General features: G+C 44.3%; 1 protein-coding gene across 4 annotated transcripts in view; it reads right to left on the reverse strand.

The window, feature by feature from the left end:
* LOC308556705 (radial spoke head 10 homolog B-like) overlaps positions 1 to 23,911 on the reverse strand; it is a 45,394-nt gene that overhangs the window by 19,162 nt on the left and 2,321 nt on the right. Inside the window, exons 2-16 of one of the 4 annotated variants that reach the window (XR_013998747.1) lie at positions 23,768 to 23,907; positions 23,017 to 23,103; positions 22,744 to 22,846; positions 21,583 to 21,766; positions 21,282 to 21,449; positions 20,746 to 20,816; positions 19,646 to 19,745; positions 19,171 to 19,255; positions 17,949 to 18,104; positions 15,569 to 16,430; positions 14,001 to 14,168; positions 12,064 to 12,164; positions 11,712 to 11,881; positions 8,504 to 10,343; positions 7,226 to 7,299 (exon numbers count right to left, since the gene is read on the reverse strand). Coding sequence is in view for 2 of the 4 variants with exons in the window: in XM_081136164.1 (XP_080992290.1) it covers positions 190 to 310; positions 1,026 to 1,111; positions 1,381 to 1,554; positions 2,868 to 2,936; positions 4,494 to 4,569; positions 6,981 to 7,231 (777 nt within the window). In the remaining 2 variants the exon portion in view is untranslated. Of the gene's footprint in view, positions 1 to 189; positions 311 to 1,025; positions 1,112 to 1,380; positions 1,555 to 2,867; positions 2,937 to 4,493; positions 4,570 to 6,980; positions 7,300 to 8,503; positions 10,344 to 11,711; positions 11,882 to 12,063; positions 12,165 to 14,000; positions 14,169 to 15,568; positions 16,431 to 17,948; positions 18,105 to 19,170; positions 19,256 to 19,645; positions 19,746 to 20,745; positions 20,844 to 21,281; positions 21,450 to 21,582; positions 21,767 to 22,743; positions 22,847 to 23,016; positions 23,104 to 23,767; positions 23,908 to 23,911 lie in introns of those variants that run through there. The other 3 variants (XR_013998748.1, XM_081136164.1, XM_081136163.1) reach the window with 3 other exon arrangements.

A 23,911-nucleotide genomic window follows, 5' to 3' on the forward strand; every position in this document is an offset into this window, starting at 1 on the left:
CTTTCAAGAAAACTAAATAACAAAACGGCGCTACAAAAGTCTGGCTTAGACCAGTAAATCATAAGTTGAGTTTCTAAACTTAGCAGAGCTTGAATTTCAGACTGCCTTACGATACCACACCAAGAAACATATGTGCTGTGGCTCAAGTCCACCTCTGGGCGTATTTGCTGAGACCAGCTGGCACGGTACCTGGACGCCCCGCTCCCACTGACCGCTGTATTCTTCGTTAGTTGTCAGCCACCTCATGGTGCCTTCCCCGTGGCGCATATTGTTTTCCCACTGACCTTCGTATATATTTCCAGATTTATAACTAGGACCAAAAAAAACACAAAGACCACAACAATTCAAAACAATCCATTATCTCATATACATTTACCTCCAAGACTTTCTCTTAGATGTTCTCCCTGCACTCTTATGAAGAGAGCCAACCCTCCTGCCCATACAATCATCCCTGTGTTTTAATTCAGTGGGTGGGTACGTGGTTAGTTAAAAAAAAAAAAAAAAAAATCCCTTAGAAGAAAAAAAAATCATCTTAGGTGGTAGAATAAATCACTTTATTAAAGTTTCTGATCATTTCATAAGGTGACAAAGTAGATAAGAACAGTGATTTTAAATCTTTAAAAATAATTCCCTATAGTATTATAATTAGTTGATATTTTGCCCCCAAATATTTTGACTCTATCAGCTCAATCTAAAAATCAGGCAAATGTGTCGACATTCCTCAGAAAATGTAAAACTTATCACAGAGATCCACGACTAATACAGAGAACGAGGAAGGGCTGCTTCTACAGGGAATAAAGTAAAACAGACACCATTTAAGGTGGTGCTTTTCTAAATTTCCCGTAGAATATTTTCATTACCATGGAGATTATACTGGGGTTAATTTAAATATTCCACCCCGCTTATAGAGAAAAATGTGTTCTCTGTGATGTCTGCCCCTTGTCTTTAAGTAACACCATTGCACACCCCCCCCCCCCCCGGCACACCTTTAGCCCACACCCCAGATGAGGAGCGGCAATACCTACCGCCTTATCCCCCAGCCCTTTTTGATGTTGTGAACCCAGTCCCCCTCGTAGCAAGAGGTACCCTCTTGATTGTAATAAATGGAGCCCTAAAATAAATAATATCATTTTTTTAGAAATCAAGCCTCATAAAACAAATGCTTGCTTTTTTATAGGTAAAGATAAAAACAAAGATAAAGAAATTAATTTGAGGAGCCTAAACTATACAGAAGTCAAACATCACACTTAGGCAAGACACACAGTCCATATTATATTTCTGTTTTGTGATCAAGAATAAAGTGTCCACCAAGAAAGAATGAGACCACACCACAAACCAGTTACTCCTTAAGAACCAAGCGCCACTGGCCACCTCACCCACCTTCCCGTGTCTCTTGCCCTGGCACCAGTGGCCGATGTAGGACATGGGCTGCATGCTGCACTTGAACACGCCAAAGCCGTTCCTCATGCCGTTGACCACTTCCCCTTCGTAGGTGCTGCCATCTGGCCACGTGTACACGCCGCGGTTCATGGGGATGTTCTTCACAAAGTCTCCCTGAGGCAAGACAGCCAAAAGAGTGACAGAAAGCAGATGCTGGAGAGATCCCTGAGCCTGGGGGATGGTTAGGATGCGTCCTTGACTACCGATCTATACCTGTCTCTCCTCCCGTGGAAACCCTCAGATATCCCCCTGCTTCCACCTGCCTACTTCCTTATCTGCACAGCCTGCCCTCCCTCGCCTGGTCCCTCCACTGGGGAGAAGACCAGCAGAAGAAAACATCTAGAAGGCTGTGTGCAGACTGAGCTCCAAGCAGCAAGCAGGTGACACCCTGGCTTTGGGAACTTGGATTCTCGGAACCTGCCTCAAAGGAGGCTGTGAGTGGGAATTGAAATCTGCACCGCCTCTTGGAGGGCAGTTTGGTTCTAGCAATCAATTTAAAAATACATCTTCCTGCCCCAACTGGTTTGGCTTAGTGGTTAGAGTGTCAGCCCTCAGACTGAAGGGTCCTGGGTTCAATTTGGGCCAAGGGCACATACCTCGGTTGCAGGCTCAATTCCTGGCCCCAGTCAGGGCTTGTGCAGGAGGCAACCAGTCGATGTGTCTCTCTCACATCGATGCTTCTTTCTCTCTTTCTCTCTCTCCCCCCCTCCCACATCCACTCTTGCTGAAAAAGCAATGGAAAAAATATCCTCAGGTGAGGATTTTAAAAATATTTAAAAATAAAAAATACATCTTCCTGCCCAGCTGGTGTGGTTTAATGGTTGTTGGGAACCAAGAGGTTATTGGTTTGATTCCCAGTCAGGGCACATGCCTGGGTTGCAAGCTCGATCCCCAGTAGGGGGTGCGCAGGCGGCAGCTGATCAATGTTTCCTTCTCACATCAATGTTTCTCTTTCTCTCCCTTCTCCCTTCCTCTCTAAAAAAAATCAATAAAAACATATTTTTTTAAAAAAATATATCTTCCCCTCCACCCATCAAGATTTAAGTGAATCCCACGTGGTGAAACACAAGCAGCCAGTGAAAACGGGGAAATCTGAATGGATGGCTATTGTTTGATCTCAACAAAATGAAGGTACAGAGGAGGGTCTATAATAAACTGTTTGTCTGTAAAAGGTAGGAGACGCCCGGTACACACAGGCATGCCATCCACACACAGAGCCTCCTGGAACGTACAAAGGACTCTGCTAACACAGTACCAGAGGGTCCCCAGTCATAACGAGTCACTTTCCACCTACATTCTTTGGTTCTGTGGATTCCTTTAACCCACGTGCTGAGTTACTTTTATGAAAGTAATATGTTTAATTGTGGGGACCCGACCACTAAGTCTGACAATTACAGTTTAGAATTAGAACGTATTACATGCTTTACCTCATATTTCACTCCATCGGCCCAAATGTAAGTCCCTTGTCCATGCATGAGTCCTTCTGAAAACATACCCTTCAAAACAGAACGATAAGCCCTTGGGACCAGTCACGGGTTTCACACAACAGCTTCCTCCCCTTTCACCCATGCACATGCGTGTCCACACATTCAGCGATGGCAGCAGAGTATGCCTTTGAGCTGGCACCGGACCGGCATCCACCCTTTTCTAAAGAGCATCTGAGCAGGAGCCCAAAAAAATCCAGCTCCCTACAACTTACACCAGGCAGTCAGGTCTGTGCAGTTGCGAAACGTGAGCCTGAATTCAATGTCTCTGCGTTTCTGAGTTTTTGTGACACAGGAAATCGAACATGTTGGATGTTAAGGGGGGAAAAAAATCAGGTACTAAAATTCATGCCTATGGCCTCAACCACAAAAATGTGTGCTCCTATAATAATCACACATTGCTCTGATACTTTGAATGAATGGATGAATGAATGAATGAATGAATACCCTCTCACTGTGGCATTATTAACAAAGGCAAAAAATGAAAGCACTCCAAAAGTATCCAACAACTATGGCATGGTTGTGAATAGTAACTTAGAACACTACGAACATTTAACGTAATTATGGAGGAGAAAAGTGGAGCTGGTGTTCAATAGGTACAGAGTTTGTTTGGGATGGTGATAAAGTTCCGGAATCGGACAGAGGTGAAGGCTGTACAGCCTGCTAAGTGCACTGCATGCCACTGAACTGTGCGCTTACAAATGGTTGAGATGATAAACTTATGTTAAATATACTTACCACAACAAAAAAATTTAAGTTATCAAACCAGGTAGCAATACAAAGATGGAATCGGAAGTGAAAACGGATCTGAGACGTTATCTACAAAATTAATAGGCCCGGGTAAAAATACTGATATATCCATTCAAGGAACGAAAGGAAAACAGGAAATTAAAAGCATTTACAGCCCGGCCGGCGTGGCTCAGTGGTTGAGCATCGACCTAGGATCCAGGAGATCAGGGTTTGATTCCCGGTCAGGGCACATGCCCGGGCTGCGGGCTCGAGCCCCAGTCGGGGGCGTGCAGGAGGCAGCCGATCAATGTTTCTCTCTCATCATTGATGTTTCTGTCTCTCTCTCTCCCTTCCTCTCTCTGAAATCAATAAAATATCTTTTTAAAAGCATTTATATCCTAGCTGGTTTGGCTCAGTGGTTAGAGCGTCAGCCCGAGGACAACATTGATGATTCTCTCTCTCTCTCCCCCTTCCATTCTCTCTGAAAAGCAACGTAAAAAATATTCCCGGGTGAGAATTTGAAAAAAGCACACACACAGAAAACAAAACATTTATGGCAAAAGGATGATGATACTGAGGGTTCACTCGTCATTATTTACTGTAGTGACGTTAATGTTGTTTATACAATAAAAAAAATGAGGAAAAGAAAAAATTTAAAAAATGACTAAATCAGTTCCACTGAGCTACGTTTCTACCTTAAAATAAGTAATCAGAGTTCACAATAAAGTCAGCATGAAGTGCTTCCAAGGTCGTGTGAAGAACCAATGGAGCTGTCTGAAGATGCAAATCTAAAACTATCGCCCCACCTCCCCCCACCCAGTCCCCAAACGTGTGACTCACGCAGTAGGTGCAGCCTCCCTGGAAGACGGCAAAGCCTTCTCCCTCGTACAGTCCGTGGACTTTCTCCCCTTCATAGCTACAGAGAAAGAAAACTCAAGGTCACGAGTGATGAGCGTGAACCTAAGTGACAGTGGGTTCAGGTATATAATTGACAGGAGTGAAGCAACACAAATATCCCCCAGGGGCCACAGGATGCCTGTCCCCTTCTCAGAGTCGGGGCGAGAACTGTGAACAAGACTGGAGAGCTTACAGTTCGCTGAAAGGAGGCAGACAATAAACAGGAAACAAATGAATGAGGTAATTTCAGATTGTATTCGATTTTTGTGAAAGAAGTGACCAGGGGAGGAGGCTACTGTATACAGTTAGGGTGGAGGCCTCTCTGGGGACATGAGCTACATTTGTACCGAGCCCTAAAGGGCCTGAGACAAAACATCCATGAGAACATCCCTGGGAAGAGGAACCCAGGAAGAGGGAACAGCAAGTACAAAAGCCCTGAGGCAGGAAGTTCAGCAGACAGAGAGGAAAGCAGCACAGATGGAGCACGCGGAGTGAGGGACAGAGGTCAGGAGGAAGGACAGAAGAGGCACAGGCCAGGTGGGGGCAGGGGGGCATGGTATAGACCACATTTCATACTTTTCAATAGCCTTCTATAGTGCTCAGCTCAGCAGCTCACTAGTCAATGGCTGCTGACACCATTCGAACTGTGAGTTCTGACTGAGCGCCTGCGAGGCCTGAGATCTGGTGTTTAATACTCTGGGTGTATCTCTGCTATGAAGGAATTTTCAGCCTGGAAGAGAAGTTGAGGCTTATAAACAAGTTACAGTAACTCATGTAATAGGACGTAATCCATACTATGCATACAGGAATACATAATAGGAAGTCATCAGTAAGTAAGTTTTGAGGAAGCTTACTTCCTACTGGGAAGCAATGGAGAAGACTGGACCTTGAAGAGAGGTGGGATTTTGTCATTCAGAAACAAGGGACAAACACTCCAGGAAGAGTGATCTTTGTAAGCAAAGATCACAATAAATGGAATCGTGGGGAAAAGGCTAGGTGGGCTCTTGTACTGGGAGCAGAGAGACAGGTTGAGGTGTTTTATTCTGCAGACAATGGAAAGAAAGTAAGAGTTTTTCAGGGGAGGTGGTAGCCAGCCTCCAGATAGCTCCCAGTGACTCTCACCTCCGGTCCTCTATGCCCTCCTGGAGTCCCCTCCTACACTGAATAGGACCCACCTGCGTGGCTGCTGGGATGTTTCAGAAACGACCACAGGTGACATCCAAGACTAGATTACAAGACACTGTGGCTTCCGCCTTTGCTCTCTCTTGAATCACTGTCCGGGGAAGCCAGCTGCCATGTCGTGGGGACACTCAAGCAACCCTGTGGGGAAGGTCCCTGTGACAAGGAACTGAGGGGAGGCCTCCTGCCAACAGCCACTCTGAAAGCAGACTGTCCACCCCACCAGGCCTGCAGATGGCAGCAGCCCTGGCTGGAATCTTGACTGAACCTCATGAGATCCTAACCTAACCCCATCCAGCTAAGCTGCCTCCAAACTCCTGGCCCCAATAAACTGTGTGAGACAATACTTATTGTCAAGTTTTAGGGTGATTTGTTACAAAGACAGATAACTAACACAGGGAGTGATGTAAACAGGAAGGTAGATCTATACGGGAGACCTGGGATGAGAGCCGAGAAGCAGGGAAATCTTTGGGAAGTTAGTGCAATAGCCAGGCAAGAGGTAAAGAGCCTATGTATAGAGAAAGGGACTAGTGAGAGTAGCGTACAGGAAAAAGAAATGTGAATGGCACAAGGAAGGAGGGGGTCAGTCCTCTGATCTCAAGCCTGGATATACAAGAAAACGGCGGTGCCCTTACAGAAACAGGGCCAAAGGAGAAGCCAACACCTGGGAGAGAAACAGCCACATTCAGAGGAACCTTCTAAGGTGTGTATTCTCTGTTATTTTCCCCAACTAAGATCTTGAGGCTCAGGAAGTTTCAGCGATGGGGTTGATGTCATAGACTCAAATCCAGCTCCTCTTATTCCAAGTCCTGCCGTCTATGCTTTGGACACAGGGATTGTGAAGTCCAGTGGACGATGTACAGTAGGGAGTTAAACATTTGAACCTATAAAGCTCTGAGAGAGGGAACAGTGCTAACAACATCTAGGAGGGGTGGTACATGAAGCTATGGTCAGAGATTGCCGAGAGAGAGAACAGAGTACATAAATGTGGTAGAAAAGGGAGCATGGATGATACTGCCCATTAAGATCACCTTTTGGCCTGGCTGGCATGGCTCAGCGGTTGACCCATGAACCAGAAGATTTCAGTTTGATTCCTGGTCAGGGCACATGCCCTGGTTGCAGGCTTGATCCCCAGTAGTGCAGGAGGCAGCAGATCAATGACTCTCTCTCATTATTAATGTTTCTCTCTCTCTCTTTTCCTCTCCCTTCCTCTCTCTGAAATCAATAAAAACATATTTTTTTTAAAATCACCTTTCGATGATGAGATTGGTCAGAATGGGCTCTTCGTATCGAGTGGCATCTTCATTTTGCTGATGATCACTTCTGGACCCATTTTTTAATCCCTGCTCATTTAGTGCCAGTGGTAGTAGGGTAGTGATTATGGACATTTCTTGTCTAGTAGAATTGCCATCTTGCTTGAAAATCTCTGGATTATCAGAGAGAGATGAGGGAGAGTAGACAGACTTTTCTATCTTTTTCTCTTTTTTCTTTTCTTTCACCATCTTCTTTATTTAAGTATCAAACTCCTTTGGTTGAAAGCTGTTTATTTCAAAGCACTGATGAGTTTTACCTGAAAAAAATAAAAATTATAGCTCTAAATACTTGAGGGTTTCACATGTAATTAAAATTTTAGCTTACAGCTTAATGTCATTACCATTCTCCTAAAGTCTGGAAAATTACAAGTCACAGGTATCACCAGTTTATAAAAATAATACAGCCTCAATATTACATTGGTTGTCCCTAAAACTTTACCCCTGTCTGCCATTTGTTTTCAAATAGTGTCCCAGTAAGAAGGGTAATCCTGTCCATGAAAAACGGCTACTCAGCCTCTCAGGTCTTGGGTGCCGTCAGTCCGTACTTGCAAAACCTGTGTCCTATGTGCCAGCGTGGCAAAGTGCTCAAAGCTGGACTCAGACTCCCCAGTCCCCCTGACCAGCTGTAGCTTCTTAGCAAGTTACTTAATGTCCTTCTGCCTCAGATACCAAATAGGAATAGGAATACCTTGTTTCCTTATAAGGATTCAATGAATTGATGCGCAAAACCCTTCTCTAAAGTGTGGGAAAGGACACAAAATCAGTAATCGTGATTATTTTGTGTCACTTTCCTGTTTTGGACCTTGAAATCGTTGGCCACCTACTCCCTATGCCAGTCCTACGATTGCCTGAGCGTCCCCTATGCCAAACAAGAAACAGGGTGTCAAGGTCCGAGCTGAGGGGCAGGGCTCCAAAGCCGCAGGGCCCGTGGCCCTCTAAATCTGGCCGTCCTGAGTGCATCCCAGCCCACCAGGGGGAGCACAGGTGAGCCTTGGACTGCAAGGCGGGTCCCTGTCCGCGCGCCCGGAGGGTTGGGGGTGCCCCACGCCCCCTGCTGGCTGGAGGGCGTCCCCTGGGCACCAGCCCTCAGCTCCACCTCTCCTCTAGGCTTTTTGTTCGTACTCGGTCCAGCTTCTCTCCTCCTTCAAACCCCATCCCTCTTCCCAGCCCCCCCCCTCCCCCGTCAGTCCCCTGGGTGAAGCGCGCTGCCCTCACTCCTAAGCTCGGGGGGGCCTTTCCTACAGGCTTTCGGGTCCCGTGTCAGTGACACGCGAACTACAAGGAAAATTTCGCTCCTAATGGTGTGTTTCCCGTGAATTTTTGTTTTATCTGCCCTCCCTGCCTGACACCAGGTCCTGGTAACTGCTCTTTCCTTCCCCAGGCAGCACGGAAAGCGCGTCAGTTCTGGCCCGGGCCCCCGCACTTCCCACCCCTCCCTGACCCTCCTCGCCCACCACCCACCGGCTCAGGTCCTCGGAGGCAGGTCCGCTTGTCTGTCCAGTCCGGCGAGGCGCACGTGGGGCCTGGGGCACCGGACCCCGAGCTGGCTCTGGACGCCTGGCCCAGCTGGAGATGCGCCGCTTAAGTGCCTCAGGACGCGGCTCCGTCTCCAGGCAACCGCGGGCCCCGCCCATCCCCGCCCTTAAAGGGGCCGCGCAGCCTTAGGGTTCTCTGCCCTTCGGCTCCTGGCCAGGTGGAAATCTGGAGCTAGATGCACCTGACTTGGGTTTTCCCAGCTGTTAACGGCCGGGTGGCCTCTCATCCTTCAGCTTCACCGTAACACAGGAATAATTCAGGCGTTTAGTTTTCCTTTGCGCTGTAAACAAATTACCCAAACTTGCTTAGTGGCTTAAAGCAACACCAAGTTACCATCTTACGGTTCTGTAAGTCACCAACAGGGCCAGTTCCTTCTGGCAGCTCCAGGGGAGAATTGCCTTTTCCAGCTTCTAGAGGCTGCCTTCCCGCATCTTCCAAATCAGAGGTTGCACCTCCCTGGCACAGCTGGGAGAGGTTCCAACATTTAAGTCATGGGACAGACTGGGCCCAGCCAGCCACACCAGGGCATGTCCCCCACTTCTGAAGGCCCATTCCTTAATCACATCTGCAGAGCCCCATACTCAAGGGTTCTGGGATTAGAACATTGCCATCTTTGGGGCCAGAAACCCCAATTTGCAGAGTTCTTGAAAATATTGAGTCCCTGAAGACAAGCGCACAAGCATAGTGCTCAACACAATAACTGGTAATAATTATTACTTGACTGTCTCCTTACAGCTAAGAATGACTTCTAAGTTTGCAAATGGAAGCCCTCTCTCCCACGAGGCCCCGGACCTGGGCAAGGCAGGGAGAGCAGGGGGATGGCCTACACTTCAGTGTACAACAACCACCGCTTAGACTCCACAGTCAGCATTTTTATGTGCATTTTTGGCAGAGTTCAAATGGGACAAAATTCCATGAAAAACTTTGACAAAATACAGAGATTCTTCTATCTCTAGTACCACTCAGGGCCAGTAACTAGAACATCTTGCAGTTTGCACCCCAACGAAACCACATCACAGCATTAAATTACAGACAAATCCAAACCTTTTATTTCCCTTTGCCTACTGCCCTGGCCGCTCCAAATAATATTTAAAAATCACCTGGGTTGTTTTTTTTCCAGCTGGGCAGAGAATCCCCACTGGGTTCTTAAATTTTAATGTGCATCAGGGTTGAGAAGCACTAACCCAAAAGGATCATAATTTTAAACTTATGAAATTAAACCATTACAAATTTAATCATCAAGGGCTTAAAGTTGCAGCCTAACATAATGTTGGGCCAGAGCAGAGGCCTGCCTAATTTCCAAAGTGCTCTTCCTGTTTTTGAAACATGTGCTCTTGCCTGTACACACACACAAACACACACACAAAGGCACACAGAGAGACACACACACACAGACATATAAACACAAGGACACAGACACACACACAAATGCAGAACAAAAAACACTGCAGCAGTGCTCCACATGGTTCAGAAGGTTCTTAACATCATTTCTAAACGGCTCTGGTACTTTTTAAGTAGCAGGCTAATTTTGAAACAAAAATAAAACAAAACGATAAAAAACCCTGCCTTTCAAAGCAGAAAAGTCTGCAATAAGCTGCCTTGTTCTATAAAATGAGAAATGTCAGTTTTGAGAAATGACATCCAGATTAGCGATGTGTCTCATGGTCGGCCTGCCGTGGGGACAGTTCCAGGGATGGTCCATCTCACCCATGTGGGTGATGAGCTTCTTCATCTCACTTGTGTTAAGAGCAGTTCCAATCATCACCTGAATATGAGACACAACAGTTTAAAGTTTTACTGGGTTTTGGTTAGAATGACTCTTCAGCCATATTTTTCTTTATAACAACTGGACAGGATTACAACTCAAAAACAACACTGCCTGAAAAATCTTCCCCCAATGAACCCTGCCTTCTAATATCTCACTGTGAAGCCAGCCCTCCTTGGATCCTTCACCTTTACTCGAGATGCCAACCTCACTTATCCCGAATCCAACCAGTCTCAACAGCACCAGCATGACCTCTCTGCCAGCCACCCTCACCTGTCACCTCAGCAACTGCAGTGACCTCCTAGCAGCCTCCCTGCTTCCCCGCCTTGACCTCGTCCACCATTCTCCACTCAGCAGCCAGTGACTCCTTTGAAAGGTATGTCAGATCTCGTGGCTTCTCTACACGACCCTTGCCATCACCAGAGTAACAGCCCAAGCGCATCACCTAATCTGGCCCTCAATGGCATTCAAGTCCACACCTGCAAGCATACAACCCTCCCTCCCACCTCCAGCCACACTGTTACCCCTCTCTCTTGCACAAGTGCATAAAGTACCTGCCTCAGGACCTTGGTACTGGCTGTGCTCTCTCCCGGGAGACTCTCCTCCAACGTCGGCATGCCTCGCTCCCCAGCTCCATTTATGCTTCTGTTCCAATGCCCCTGCCTCCTCTCAGTGAACCAGCTCTCCTTGTCCACCCCTCTGTGGCCCTCATCCTGACTTTTCTCCATAGCACATATCACTATCTGACAGATCCAGGGGAATGAGCAGATGCCAAGGCAAGCAGAGAGAAACTGAGGCCCTGAGAAACAAGGTGAGGTGGCGAGAGGTGACAGGCCTGAACCTGGCACCTCCTAGAGGCAGAATATAGGGCAGGACTCCATCACATTGGAGGAAGACATACAAGTTAACAGAAACAGACAAATATCACTCAGGGGTGCTGTGCCTGAGTACCAGGGAGAAGCTACTTCAGTCAGGTGCTCAGGACCTAGGGATAGGCAGGAGCCAGGGATGTGATGAAGGTATGTGAGGTGGAGAATCCAGGCAAAGGGACAGGCAAGCACACAGGGCTTGAGGCAGAAGGGGACAAGCACAACTGGTCTGCAGACAAGATCAGCAGATGGGACTGAAAGGGCAGGACAGCTGGAGCCCATGCCCTCAGGTGGCAAAGGAAAGTCCAGGACAATTGACAGGTTCAGGTGTGCTGCCCAGAGGACAAGAGCTGCAGCTGGACGGACCTGCGTACCATGACCCGTAGCCATCACAGCCACATGGACAACGCTGACTGCTCAGCAGCTGAGCTGGTGACTTCTGGGGACCACAGCATGGGCAGACCCTCCAGGCCCTGGCAGAGGAGTTTCCTTTACTTACAGACTTTCGACAGGCTCTGGAGGCAAACATCTGTCTGACTCGGGACGGCCGGCACATCACCCCCGGGCTGTCACTCAGCATGAAGATCAGTTCATCTATGTCCTGGGTCCCAAAGGTCCAGTTTTTACTAGTTGGCAAGGAAATCAATTTAGCCCTTTCAGTGACTGGAGCTAAAAGAATAAAATTTGGAGAAAAATTCATCAGTTGGAAAATGAGTTTCATTTGAGTGCTACGTGTACCAAACATTGAAGAGGGGGCCATCTTCACAGCTGATAAAATATGTGGATCTGTAACCTCAGAGACTGGTCCCCACTCTAAAAGGACAGTTCTATGGCTCTACGTAATAACTCACCATTTTCATCGATAACAAAGTCAAAGCCATTCTTTCTAAATATTTCCAGATTTTCCAGCAGGATAGCTTCATTGACAGCTGTTAAGTTGAGAGTCTGGGGTCTGAAAAACAAAGGAGACAGTCAAACCGTATTCAAGTCAAACACTTAGCTATAAAGCAGAAATAAAATTAAAACAGTAAGTCCTTGAATTCATTGCAAAAAGCAACATGAATAACACTTTATTGAGCTATGTGCCTCTCCTGTCACAAAGCTTTCTGAGAATTTCCTTTTAATTTTCTTTTAAAAGTACATTTTAGAAGTTAAAGTACAAAAGTAGTTAGCTTTTCCTCAACCTGCAATCCCACCCCAAGGACCCCGTCTGTTTTGAATCCATAACAATGTAACATAAAAAATGCTGTTTTTCCCCTCCTCACAATAAAGACAATTTGAAAAGTTGGGTTAGGTCATTACAGGCACTTGAAGAGAGTAAGCAGCATTTGTTTTGTACCCTGCCCCTTCCTCTGCCTGTGCTGTTTCTCTCTCCATCAACCATCCAGGGATGCAGCCGTGTCCTAGATTTAGCGAGTACTTAGTGAGACAGACACTGGTAAAGGCATGACACAGAATGGTAAGAAAACACAGACCTGGTCTCTGCCCTCATGGAGTAATAGTCTGGGGGGAAGAAAGGCGTTGATCAAACAGTCTAGTAAGTTTTAGTTACTACACTGAGGATCAGGAAGAAGAGACACATAGTGCCCTAAGAGCAGAGCATGAGACTTGCCCTAGAGAGGGGGCGGGTCATGAAATGTTTACTTAAGGAAATTTTATAAAGTAGCTTATTCAAGGTCTTTACTCTTAGCACTCACTTCTGTTAAAAACACACACAATGCCTGAGTGCACCTCAGAGGAAACAGTGCACTCCGTAACCTAGGTGTGCTTTCCCAGCTAAGTGACTGCTTTATGGTACGTTTCTTCATGCCGGGACCTACTTCTGCTGGGATCTGAGTTTATTTCTCTACATAGTTTAATTTCCCCAAATGACAATCCATGCCCTCTTCTTATAAATTTGCTTAAGAAAAGATTTCCAGTTTACATAGTATGCCCTCACACCAGCATGTGGTCAGTTGCCAACATTCAATCTGGCAAAGGGGAGGAAGATGCCAAAATCCAGTGACTAGTCACTGGAATTCTGTACTATAGCTGAGGACTGACACACAGGCAGTGCTGTCCTCCTGAACACACAAATTCCACATGCTACAAAGAGATGTACTACATACTACAAACTGCCCTTCATCAGAAGGGTTTTCTGGCCAACCAGTGACCGACATTTTTTGATAGCTAAAAAGGCTGAATTTTTATAAGATCATAGCTGTGTGACCTTGAGCAAGTTATTTAACCTCTCTGTGTGCCTGTTTTCTCACTGGTGAAATGTTGATGGTAACAGTAACTACCTCATAGGTTTGGGAGAATTAAATGAATTAATAGACATAAGTTGTTTCAACAGTGCCTAGCATGTAATAAGCACTCAGTGGCCCTGGCCAGTGTGGCTAAGTGGTTAGAGTGTCAGCCCAGGCACCAAAGGGTAGCAGGTTTCATTCCCAGTCAAGGGCACATACCTGGGTTGCAGGTTCCCCTGGCCCTAACCAGGGTGCATGCGGGGGGCAACCAATTGATGTGTGTCTCTCACACTGATGTTTTTCTCTCTTTCTCTCATCCTTTCCTCGCTCCCTTTCACTCTCTCTAAATATCAATGGAAAAAATACCCTTGGGTGAGAATTAATAAAAAGTTAAAGTAAAATAAGCACTCGGTAAATGGCAGTACGACTATTATCATGTAAAAAGTATAAACATCTGCTGATAGATATATGTAAATACACAGACATATGTATAAGCTATTAGGTCTTAAATTCAGGAGGTGAAAAGACACTGAAAATCCCGAATGCTGAAGGGAACCTACACGATCAGCCTCTGACCCTGGAGGACAGTGTGCTGCTGGAGCATCTCAAAGTTGTACTTCTCATCCGTGGCGTGCTGGTCCACGATGAAGAGGTCCGCATCCAGCTTGGTGATTATAAACCCCAAGTTAAACTGACCGATGATTTCCATCTCCGCAAACATCGTTTTACTGCATGAAGAGAAAGTTAATCATGAGATGTTTCAAAAGATTATTTTTCTGATGGAAAAAATTCAAGAACCGTGATAATCGGTGATCAATAAATGTTTGCTGGATTAATTAAGACTGCTTTTAAAATCACAGTTAACGTCATTTTTGGGGGCTGAGAGAATGCCAAGGTAAAGGATGAGCAGCTTTAATTTGGAGCATCTGACGTGTCCTTCTCTGTCAAGTGCACACCTGCTATGACTGTGTGTGAGTGTGTACATGTCTGAAGGGACCTGGCTCTCTTTGCTGCATCCAAATGCACAGTCTCCAGCAGATCACATGCAAAAAAGTTCACCTCCACTAATTACACACTTTTGAAAGGAAGTATTTCCTGAAGACCTTTCTCAACGTAAGCTAGGCACTATGAATATCAAAGGAATTACATAAAACTCATGGTTGAAGAATTTACCATCTAAATTAGGCAAAGCCTGTGTGGTCCAGACCAAAGTGCTAGAGCAGTTCAGTGTGATTACTGAGATGCACTGTGTACAGGGCACCACGTTTCAGTCAACAGTGAGACAAAGTTTAAAAAAGACAAAAGTTGAGAATTTCAGGAGAATTCAACATTTTAACAAGTAAAGATGTTGTACATGATACTGACAAAAAAGGGGGAGTGTTTCCTATTATCTGTATCGATATTTTTCTTTAAATGGATTCCTTTTCCTTAGCCTCATCCTGAGCAATCTTCTTGAAACCACAAGTATAACAATGTGCTCTAATTTTTCCTCACACACACTGAAATGAAAAATGGAAAATAGCAACACCCGCCCGGAGTGCCATGAATTCCTTACAGGGGGAAAAGTCGGTATGGCTGAAAACCTGGAGGAGGAATGAAATCGGGGTCAAGAAGGCATCGCTGGAGGACAGGATATGCTAAGGAAATCTAAGGGGGAAATTCTTGCAGGGTTTCAGGCAGCAGAAATTGTTCTTTATAGCAAATTCACCTGGTAGATGTTCAAGGCAGTGAAAAGAAATTGGTGAGTAGAGAAAGCCTTGCCAAGGATGCACCAGTACGGTGAATGAACAATTTGTGGAATCAAACTGAGTTCAAATTTAGAGTCTTCGAGAGGGAGGGGGAAAGGGAAAGGGAAAGGCAAGGAGGAGAGGAAACTGGGACAAGTCTGACATTCGGAGATATAAGCCTGCGGTGCAGGGAGGCCCCAGGGAGGACCACCCTGACAGGCAACAGGAGCCAGAGGACCAGGTGCTGGCGCCGAGGCAGCCAGACCCAGGTCTGACCCAGGAGAGACGGCATCATAGAAGAGCCAGTGACACACAGAGGAGCAAAAGTGGACTCTGGAAGGATTGACCTTTGGCTCACTCACAGCAAAAGGACCAAAAATACTCTGAAGAAAAACCTTTACCTTATTTCCTTCCTGAGTTCCTCTTCTGCTGCTTGATTTTCTCCAGGACAAATCTTTGCCCTAAACTTCCTGTAATTCTGCTCATCTTGTCTGTGCTGCTCTTGGTGCTGTAACTGCTGTATGCGTTTGGCTAAAGAACTCATGGAAAAGCCAAGGGGCACTATTTTCTTATTAATTTTAACAGCGACGTCGACCTGAGACACTAACGCATTCTGCTTGTTAACTGACTCTTGAGGGATGTCAGAACTTAAAGAAATCCCTTCTTTTTTAAAACGCTTGGTGTTTGAGAGATCGGCTGGCTGAGCTAACACTCTAAATTTACATCCACCGTCTTCTTGGTCTAAATGGCATTCCATGTCTGAAAAATGACGCCCAGTTTCTGGTAACTTCTCATGCGACTCCATCTTTTCCTGTGAACACTTGTCTTCAGGGGAGCTGGCTGCTCGGTGGCTGCTGCAGTGACTGCCCTCGCCCGGGGTGCTGAACCCTTCCTCTGAGCCAGCTGAGGTGCTGCCATGCCCGGAGTCCCTATCTGCTTCCCCCCTGTCCTCATCCGGACTCGTCCCCCCTCCCGGAGAGCCAGACAAGCCTGCGCCCACGCCAGGTGTCTGGGGGCAGAGGGCATCTGAGGGCCTAGAAGAAGGCATGCTTCTCCTCTGTCTTGGAGAAACCCGGCTCTGTCCCACTGACTGCAAGCCCTGAGGCTTGTGCTCTGCTGGGTGACGAAGGGAAAAGGCTTCCCGCAGTCTGGAAATGGTCACCGCCCTTTTCTCTTCTCCTCTCGAACCTAAAGAAGCAGGATTCCCCTGCTTCTCTGGCAGAGGGTTTTCCATTTCTGTCCAGTGCGGTTTTATTAAGTGACCTAAGCAGACAGAAACAGGGGAGAGTGTCAGGAAAAAGAGGACACTTTTACATGAAAAGCATGTCACAAAAGAGGCGGCCCAAATTGATAAGACATAGGAAACTGTTCTACATTAACCATAAAGAGATACAAATGAAAACCTCTAATGAGGCCGTCATCTGCTCACTAGAATGGGTAGAATTGAAACAACAAAATCGCCAGTTTGGCTCAGTGGTTAGAGCGTCGGCCTGCGGACTGAAGGGTCTCAGGTCTGATTCCGGTCAAGGGCACGTACCACGGCTGCAGGCTCAATCCCTGGCTCTGCTCAGGGCTCGGGCGGGAGGCAACCAATCAACATGTCTCTGTCACATGGATGTCTCTCTCCCTTCCACTCTCTCTGAAAAGCAGTGGGAAAGTATCCTTGGGTGAGGGTTAAACCACAACACACGTTCACAAGGATGAGGGTGGCACAGGGTGCTTCAACACAGCGAGAGCTGACTCAGCACCTTCCAAATTGATGCCCCACCCTCGGGGTGCTAGGGAACAAAAGGATAGAGGTGCTCCTCGCCTGCCCACCCTCACCTCCTGGTACCCTCACTTTGCAAGCCTCATCCCACAGCAGCTTCCTCTTGCTGGAACAATGCTCATCTGTCACCTTAGCTTCCCACCGAACCCCAGGCTCCACTTCCTCAGCAGCTCTCTGGTATTTTCCCCCCTCTGAGGACAGAGCGATAGGCACCTGCTGCCTCCATCTCTATTTACAGACCTGGAGATTGCAGGGCACATTGGCTTTAAAAAAGCATCCACCCAAGGAGTAGATCTGGCAATCGGCGGGTAATGGCTAATCCTTCCCTCCACCAAGGGAGGCAACAGGGGCTCAACTCAGGCCCCTCTCCCACACGCACGTGGTTTGGATGAATACAAAGGAAACTACTTCAAGAAACAGCTAATAAATTAGGATCAGGTAGTAAAATAATGACTGTGCGCATTATTGCAGGTGTCAGATCAGTTCTGTGATGTGAGGAAACAAGGCAGGGAAAGGACCTCCAAAAACTCCTTCCTCTCTGAAAGGAATGAGAAAATGGGCAAAAACTGTCAAAATCAACTTTCTCGAACTCTGGAAATGAAAAGACTGCAGCAATCAGTTGAGTCTTGGTAAGAACATATCCCTGGGCACTAAATGTGGTAGCTCATGTTCTTTTCAAACAGATGACTTTTGCCCTGGCCAGGTAGCTCAGTTGGTTGGAGCATCGTCCTGATGCACCAAGGCTGCGGGTTCAATCCCCAATCAGGGCACATACAAGAAGCAAACAATGAATGCATAAATGGGTGGAACAACAAATCCCTCTCTCTCTCTCCCCCTTCCTCTCTCTCTCAAATTAGTAAGTAAAAGTTAAAAATAAACAAACAGATGACTTTCTAGTGAGACACATTCTTTCTATCTAGAAGAAGAGATTTTATTTCATGTCAAAAACACCCTAAGGAAAGTATCACAACAGCTGTATTTTAGAAGATGTTTATATACTTGCAGTTTTTTACCTTCAATATTCAGCAGTGGCTGCTGACTGACGTTCAGTTTGCTGACATCACTATCAAACATTCCTATCAAAGACGTCTTTAAAACTGCCAACAGAAGCTTCTCCTCTTGTAGGAAAATCTGCCTTTTATCCGGAGTAACATTGATATCAACACATCCTAAGGCAAAAAGAAAGGACACTTTATTGTGTTTAACAATAGAAATTTAACAATAAAAACTTCCCCACCTACTATTTTATTCACTTGTGCTGACCAAACGTACTATCAAAGACATTACGGTGTCCAGATTATTATTCATAAACCATAAAATCCACTCAAAACATGGAAAAGATGAACCACTTTTTAAATAGACAAAATATGCAAGGATTTGAATGGGTAAGTTGCAAGAGGAAAAGATCAAACACATGAAAACGTGCAGTAAACCTGTAAACTAAAGAAAGACGTCATTTATCACCCACTGGATTTGGTTAAAATGATAAAACCTAGCACGTAGTTGGTATGTGTGAATTGGTACGCCACAGTCATATCCACTAGAGCAGCCATTCTAATTCTAGGAATTTATCTAAAGGAAACAGTCAAATATAGAGATGATTACTTAATTATAAGGACAGGATTTAAATTTCCAAAAACTGAAATACATTTTAAAAGTTTAAATTTAAGATATATCCATACATTAGAATATGACTGCAGCTATTAAAATTATGTTTCTGAGTAATATTTAATGATACAGAGAAGAAAATGTTCACATCTAAGGATAAAGAGTTCTACCCAAAACTGCCCAAAATTATTTTCTCACCCCAAAGGATATGGACAGATAATGACATATTTTTAAAGGTGTGCACATATATATTTTCTAAGTACCTGGAAAAAATACTGGCTAACAATAAACCAGAATTTTAACCATCAGAATAAAAATACGAAATAAATTATTTTTCAAAATCAGGGAGAACACTTAGTTCACATTCTCCCTTGGCTGACATGAAAGAGTCACATTTTTCTGTTAATATAATTAACATAGTTTCAAGTAGAAAGCAGAGAAATCTGTATTGAGAAGAAAAAAAGTCTGTAAAATAAAACTGAAAGTCTGTAAAAACAACAAAAAAAAACACACAGCCATTAATTATTACTACCAGAGGCTGTTTCCAGTCAGATCAGAGCTTTATAACTTCATTGTGTTCTTTTAGGAGTAAGTCGCTGATTTTACTGAGATGTCAACAGAACTTACCCGAATCAACAGAAATGTTAAGAACGACAAACGGGTACTGATGTCTATTATACATGTGGTAGACCTCATTCACAAGTCTGGAAACCTACCAACAAAACAAGGATTAGAAGAGCGTAAGCGTTCCCTTCCCCTGGGGTTCTAACAACATGCTATTCTAACCAACCACTAAAGGGATACATTTTTAACAGCTTTCAAGGAGTTCAACGGGCCTGCAATAAATTACACATATTTGAAGTGTACAACTCTATAAGTTTACAATCAAGAGAATGAATATATCCACTACCCAAAAAAGACTCCTTGTGCCCCACCGTCACAGATTCCTAAGACTGAATCTTTTTTCCAATCTAAAGATGCTCTTGAAGAAATGCCACACAATGCAGGTGCAGTTTAAATACTCATAAAACACATTCAAATGTACCTAGAAATGTATTTATATGGCTTTAAAAAGAAAACTTGCACAAAAAATTTTAAATACCTTTGCCGGGTCACAAGGCCGCCAATTGATAAAAAAGAACTGTCTGTCTGTTGAACTCCGTCCAGCACCGTGAGTACAGTGAGAGATGAAACCTGAGATGCTGTTCAGTGTGAACAAGGGTGGGAGTCCAGAGTGAAAAGGGTTAGAGACACCTAGAACATGGCACATTCTTAAAGTAGAAAAGAAATAACAACTTAACACCTAGTGGCCTGCCACTAAGTGCTAACATTTCGGTTAATGAGCATTCCGGTGAATCATAAAAACACAGACCTTCTGGAAGGCTCTAAAGCTCCGGCAGCGCAAATCTGCCACAGGCAATGCCATGAGTTCAAAACCATTTGCTTCAGCTCTCCTCTCACCTTCCCTATTAAACAAGGAGTGGATCTCACCACAAACTCACATTCTAGACCGTTTGTGCTGTCCCCACCAGCTGTCCAGGGAATCCAACCACTTGTCACCAGGATCTCTGCCCACATTCCTTGCCCTTTTAATGTCTGTTTGCAAACTTGTATCTACTGCGGTGCTGGTAAGGTGCTCATTCCACCTGAGACCAATCTCAGGGATGTTTGCATTTCCGTAAAAATGACGCCTTAACATAAATAAATGAATCCCCATCTTTAATTCCAGGCATACACCAAAGGCAAGAGGAGGGAGGGTAAGCAATACGGACCTCACAGGCCCAGTCCTGCTTATGGAAAACGTCTATTTTTCTAACATTAAAAGTAATGATGCTGGACTGGACTTCGGGTAAGGCATGAATTAAAGGAAATACAGCCTCCACTGCTCTCTGCCAGATCCCAACAAAGTGAAACATTATACATAAAATAATTTTTAAAAGTTATTCTAAATGTTCACTAAACATAATCTTTGCTGCAAAGACTAATTCAATAGAAAAAAACCCTAAAATGCACCAGTTACCCAGAATATTGCTTGAATAAGTAACTAACTCCTTTATATAAATCCTTTCTCAGCAGTAATACTGCTTACAGGTGTGTAATGGGCAAAAGAAACTAAAAGCCTTAAAATCACTACCTTTAAAAACAAGAAACTCATGAAAAATAAATGTTCGACTGTCATTTTCCTGATGGCAATCTACTCACCAAAACTGATTCTGCAGAGCATCCGAGCAGCTGAGCCCGAACTCTTCGCAGACGGTGTCACTAGGGGGCAGCTGAACAAAAGGAATGAGTCTCTGCAACTAGAAGAAACCAGGATTCACAGTCACATCCAGACAGACAGAAGGAACCTAACTTCGGAAAGAAGGACAGGAGGTTCTAGTGTTTTCTTTCCTAGTCAACGAGCCACATGAGGGCACAAAGAATCTCCACAGCTGCTTTTTGCAATACAATAATCTTGATTTTTCTCTAGAAAGATGAGACACTTAGCTCCTTATTCATAATCAACGTTATTGCCCACAATACTCGGTATTTTTTCAGGCAGAGAGCAAAAGTGTTGTTTGATTCTCTACAAGGGTAAAATAAAAACTCTCAAAATTCAAGATTAATTTTTGCAATAGGTGCCCAATAAAAAAAAATCAGTTCTTGGATTTTATTTTCCATTCTATTCGAAAGGACAACGGAAACCTGCCATAACCACCAGAGTATTAAGATATTTTTAGCCAACTGGCCACCGCTACCTGTTTCTGCCCAAACACAGATCCAATGTTGTCCCTTATGCTGGAGCTTCCGCTTGTGCTGACCACAGGCTGTCGTTTTCCTTGTCCCACCTGATTGGTGCAACTTACACGGATGCCGGCGGAAATGATACAGTATGCCTGGAGGATATGGACCATTTTGGCAAACTCCTGTTTAAAAAGCACAGGCATAAGACTCAACAAGAGAGCAAGAGGAGAGTAAAGTACTCCAGCAGATCCTCTGCTGTGCGTCTTCGTTACAGTCTCAATGCTTCTGGAAGCTGGGGTCCAGAACTGACCGCACCTTTTTAATATTCCTTTGAAACTCCTTATGGCGCACAGGCAGTGTGTAAAACAGCTGCTGGACACTGACTGTTGTCCCTCTGGGCCGTGGGTATGGGGTATTTTCGATGATTTTCCCATTGTGATCAAACACCAGTCGAGTCCCAACCTTTGCAGATGAGTGGCAGGTAGAAATGGTGACGTCACTGAAAGAGAATGCCAGGCGCGGCAGGTCAGAGACTCATGAGTGCTGGACATCAGGACATCACATGCTCTCTCACTTCTGCTCTCTTAAGACTCTCAAAAGAGATGATGATCCCTCTGAGATAATCAAGAGAGTTCAAATGGGTGAGAAGCCATCATAAAATCTAAGGTTTGGCACCTAATAAGATACAGAGTTCTGTAAATGCTTCGTTGTGGTAAAACCTTTGATATTTGCTTTTCTAGTTGAACTGAAAAACGATAAAAGATCTCAAAACTTATATATTCACTATAAAAAATGTATTTGCTTTGTTACTAGTGTTCTAACAAAAATTTTTTTTTAAAAATATATCTTTATTGATTTCAGAGAGAGGAAAGGAGAGGGAGAGAGAGATAGAAACATCAATGATGAGAGAGTCATTGATTGGCTGCCTCCTGCATGCCCCTGACTGGGGATGGAGCCCACAACCCAGGCATGTGCCCTGACTGGGAATCGAACCCTGATCACCTGGATCCTAGGTCGAAGCTCAACCGCTGAGCCACACCCAGCTAGGCCTAACAAAAATTTTTAAAGGATCCAAAAGATATTATAGTTCAAATGTAGAAGCAATTATTTATAAAAATTCAGACTCTTTTGTGTAACTAAATAAATGCTTCAGTTAAATTTTTTCCTAAAAATTGAAATTAAAACCAACAGTATCTATAATTTAGTATCCATACATTATTTTAAAATTGAGAAGTCACTACTTGACTACGGGTAACAATTTTTTAACAATACTATTTGCTTCATTTCATTCATTCATTGCTTACCTCTCAGAGGTATTACCACTTAGATGGGTAGTAAGATAAAACAGAACACAGAAGCCAGAAGTTGAGACATTCAAAAGGAAAGGTGTAAACAATAATAACTCTAATCACTCTTTTTAAGTTTCAGAGAGATTTCAACAAGGAGCCAAGTTAGTGGGTAAAAATGTTGCATCACCTTAGTGCACAAAGTGAACTCAGAGCTTCCCCCCGAAAGCCAAAAGTTTCAACCTGAGTTAGGTCAGCAAACTCTCGAATCTTTGAAGTGTGGTGTTTCAGAGCTGAAAGAAGAGGTGCAAAGTAAAGACCAGGATATCTCAAGTGGCATAGCAATGAACATACACAATACCCATCAAAGTAACTGGGTTTGAAAAGCTGTTTTTGTGTTTACTCAAATTTTTAAAATTTTTGCCCACATATTTTAAAAAAGGGTTAGAAAAATTCAACTTACTTAAGCCTTCAAAGTTTTCTTCCTCTACCCCGCACCCATTGTCCGCAACTTCAATGAGATCTGCCCCATAGTCTTTAAGCCTTAGATCTAAGGATAAAACATTTATTTCTCAAAAAATTGGTCCATGCAAAAGCCTTTCCCTTGACAGTATTTATAACTTACATATGCAAATTTGAGTCATAACTGTATTTATTTAAATGTACTATTGTCATTTTATTTTTTAAAGTCTTTCTTGGCTATTTACCAGCCCTAATAAAACAGTTTTGTTTTCCTTCCTTTCTTTTCCTTTCTTTCTTTAAAAAGAATAATTTCAACATACTTATTAAAGAGAACAGGCTCTGGAATCAGACTTCCTGGGGTCATATTTCACTAGCTTTATAACCTCAAAGAAAGTAAATTCCCTGTGCCTTAACTTTGTCATTTGTAAAATAAAGATAATAATAAGAATGGTAATAATTCCCTATCTCATAAGGTTATTCTGCAGATCAAATAAGGTATCCCATGCATAGTTAGCACAATGTTTGCCTAACACATAGTAAAAACACAATAAAAGTTAAGTGGCATTTTTATTACTACCTAGCTAAGTCCTAGGCACATAGTAATTTATTTTATTGACTAAATTTAAGAACTACACTTAAGTTAAAAAATAATTTCTCAGTATACCAAACATGAGTATCTTATTACAGTAACAAATGTTACTTGGATAAAATAGCATAAACTATTTCCTGTGGCTTAAATCCCCCAAACTTACCAATATTAGTGGCACCGGCATCCACACTATTTTCTACCAACTCCTTCACAGCAGAGCTTAGACTCAGTACCACCTGCCCAGAACAAATCTGATGCACCGACCTCCCATCGATAGGCTTGATGACCTTAGCAAGTTCTGTACTAA

The sequence above is a fragment of the Miniopterus schreibersii genome, assembly GCF_964146895.1.
Source record: "Miniopterus schreibersii genome assembly, chromosome: 4".
Taxonomy (NCBI): Eukaryota; Metazoa; Chordata; class Mammalia; order Chiroptera; family Miniopteridae; genus Miniopterus; species Miniopterus schreibersii.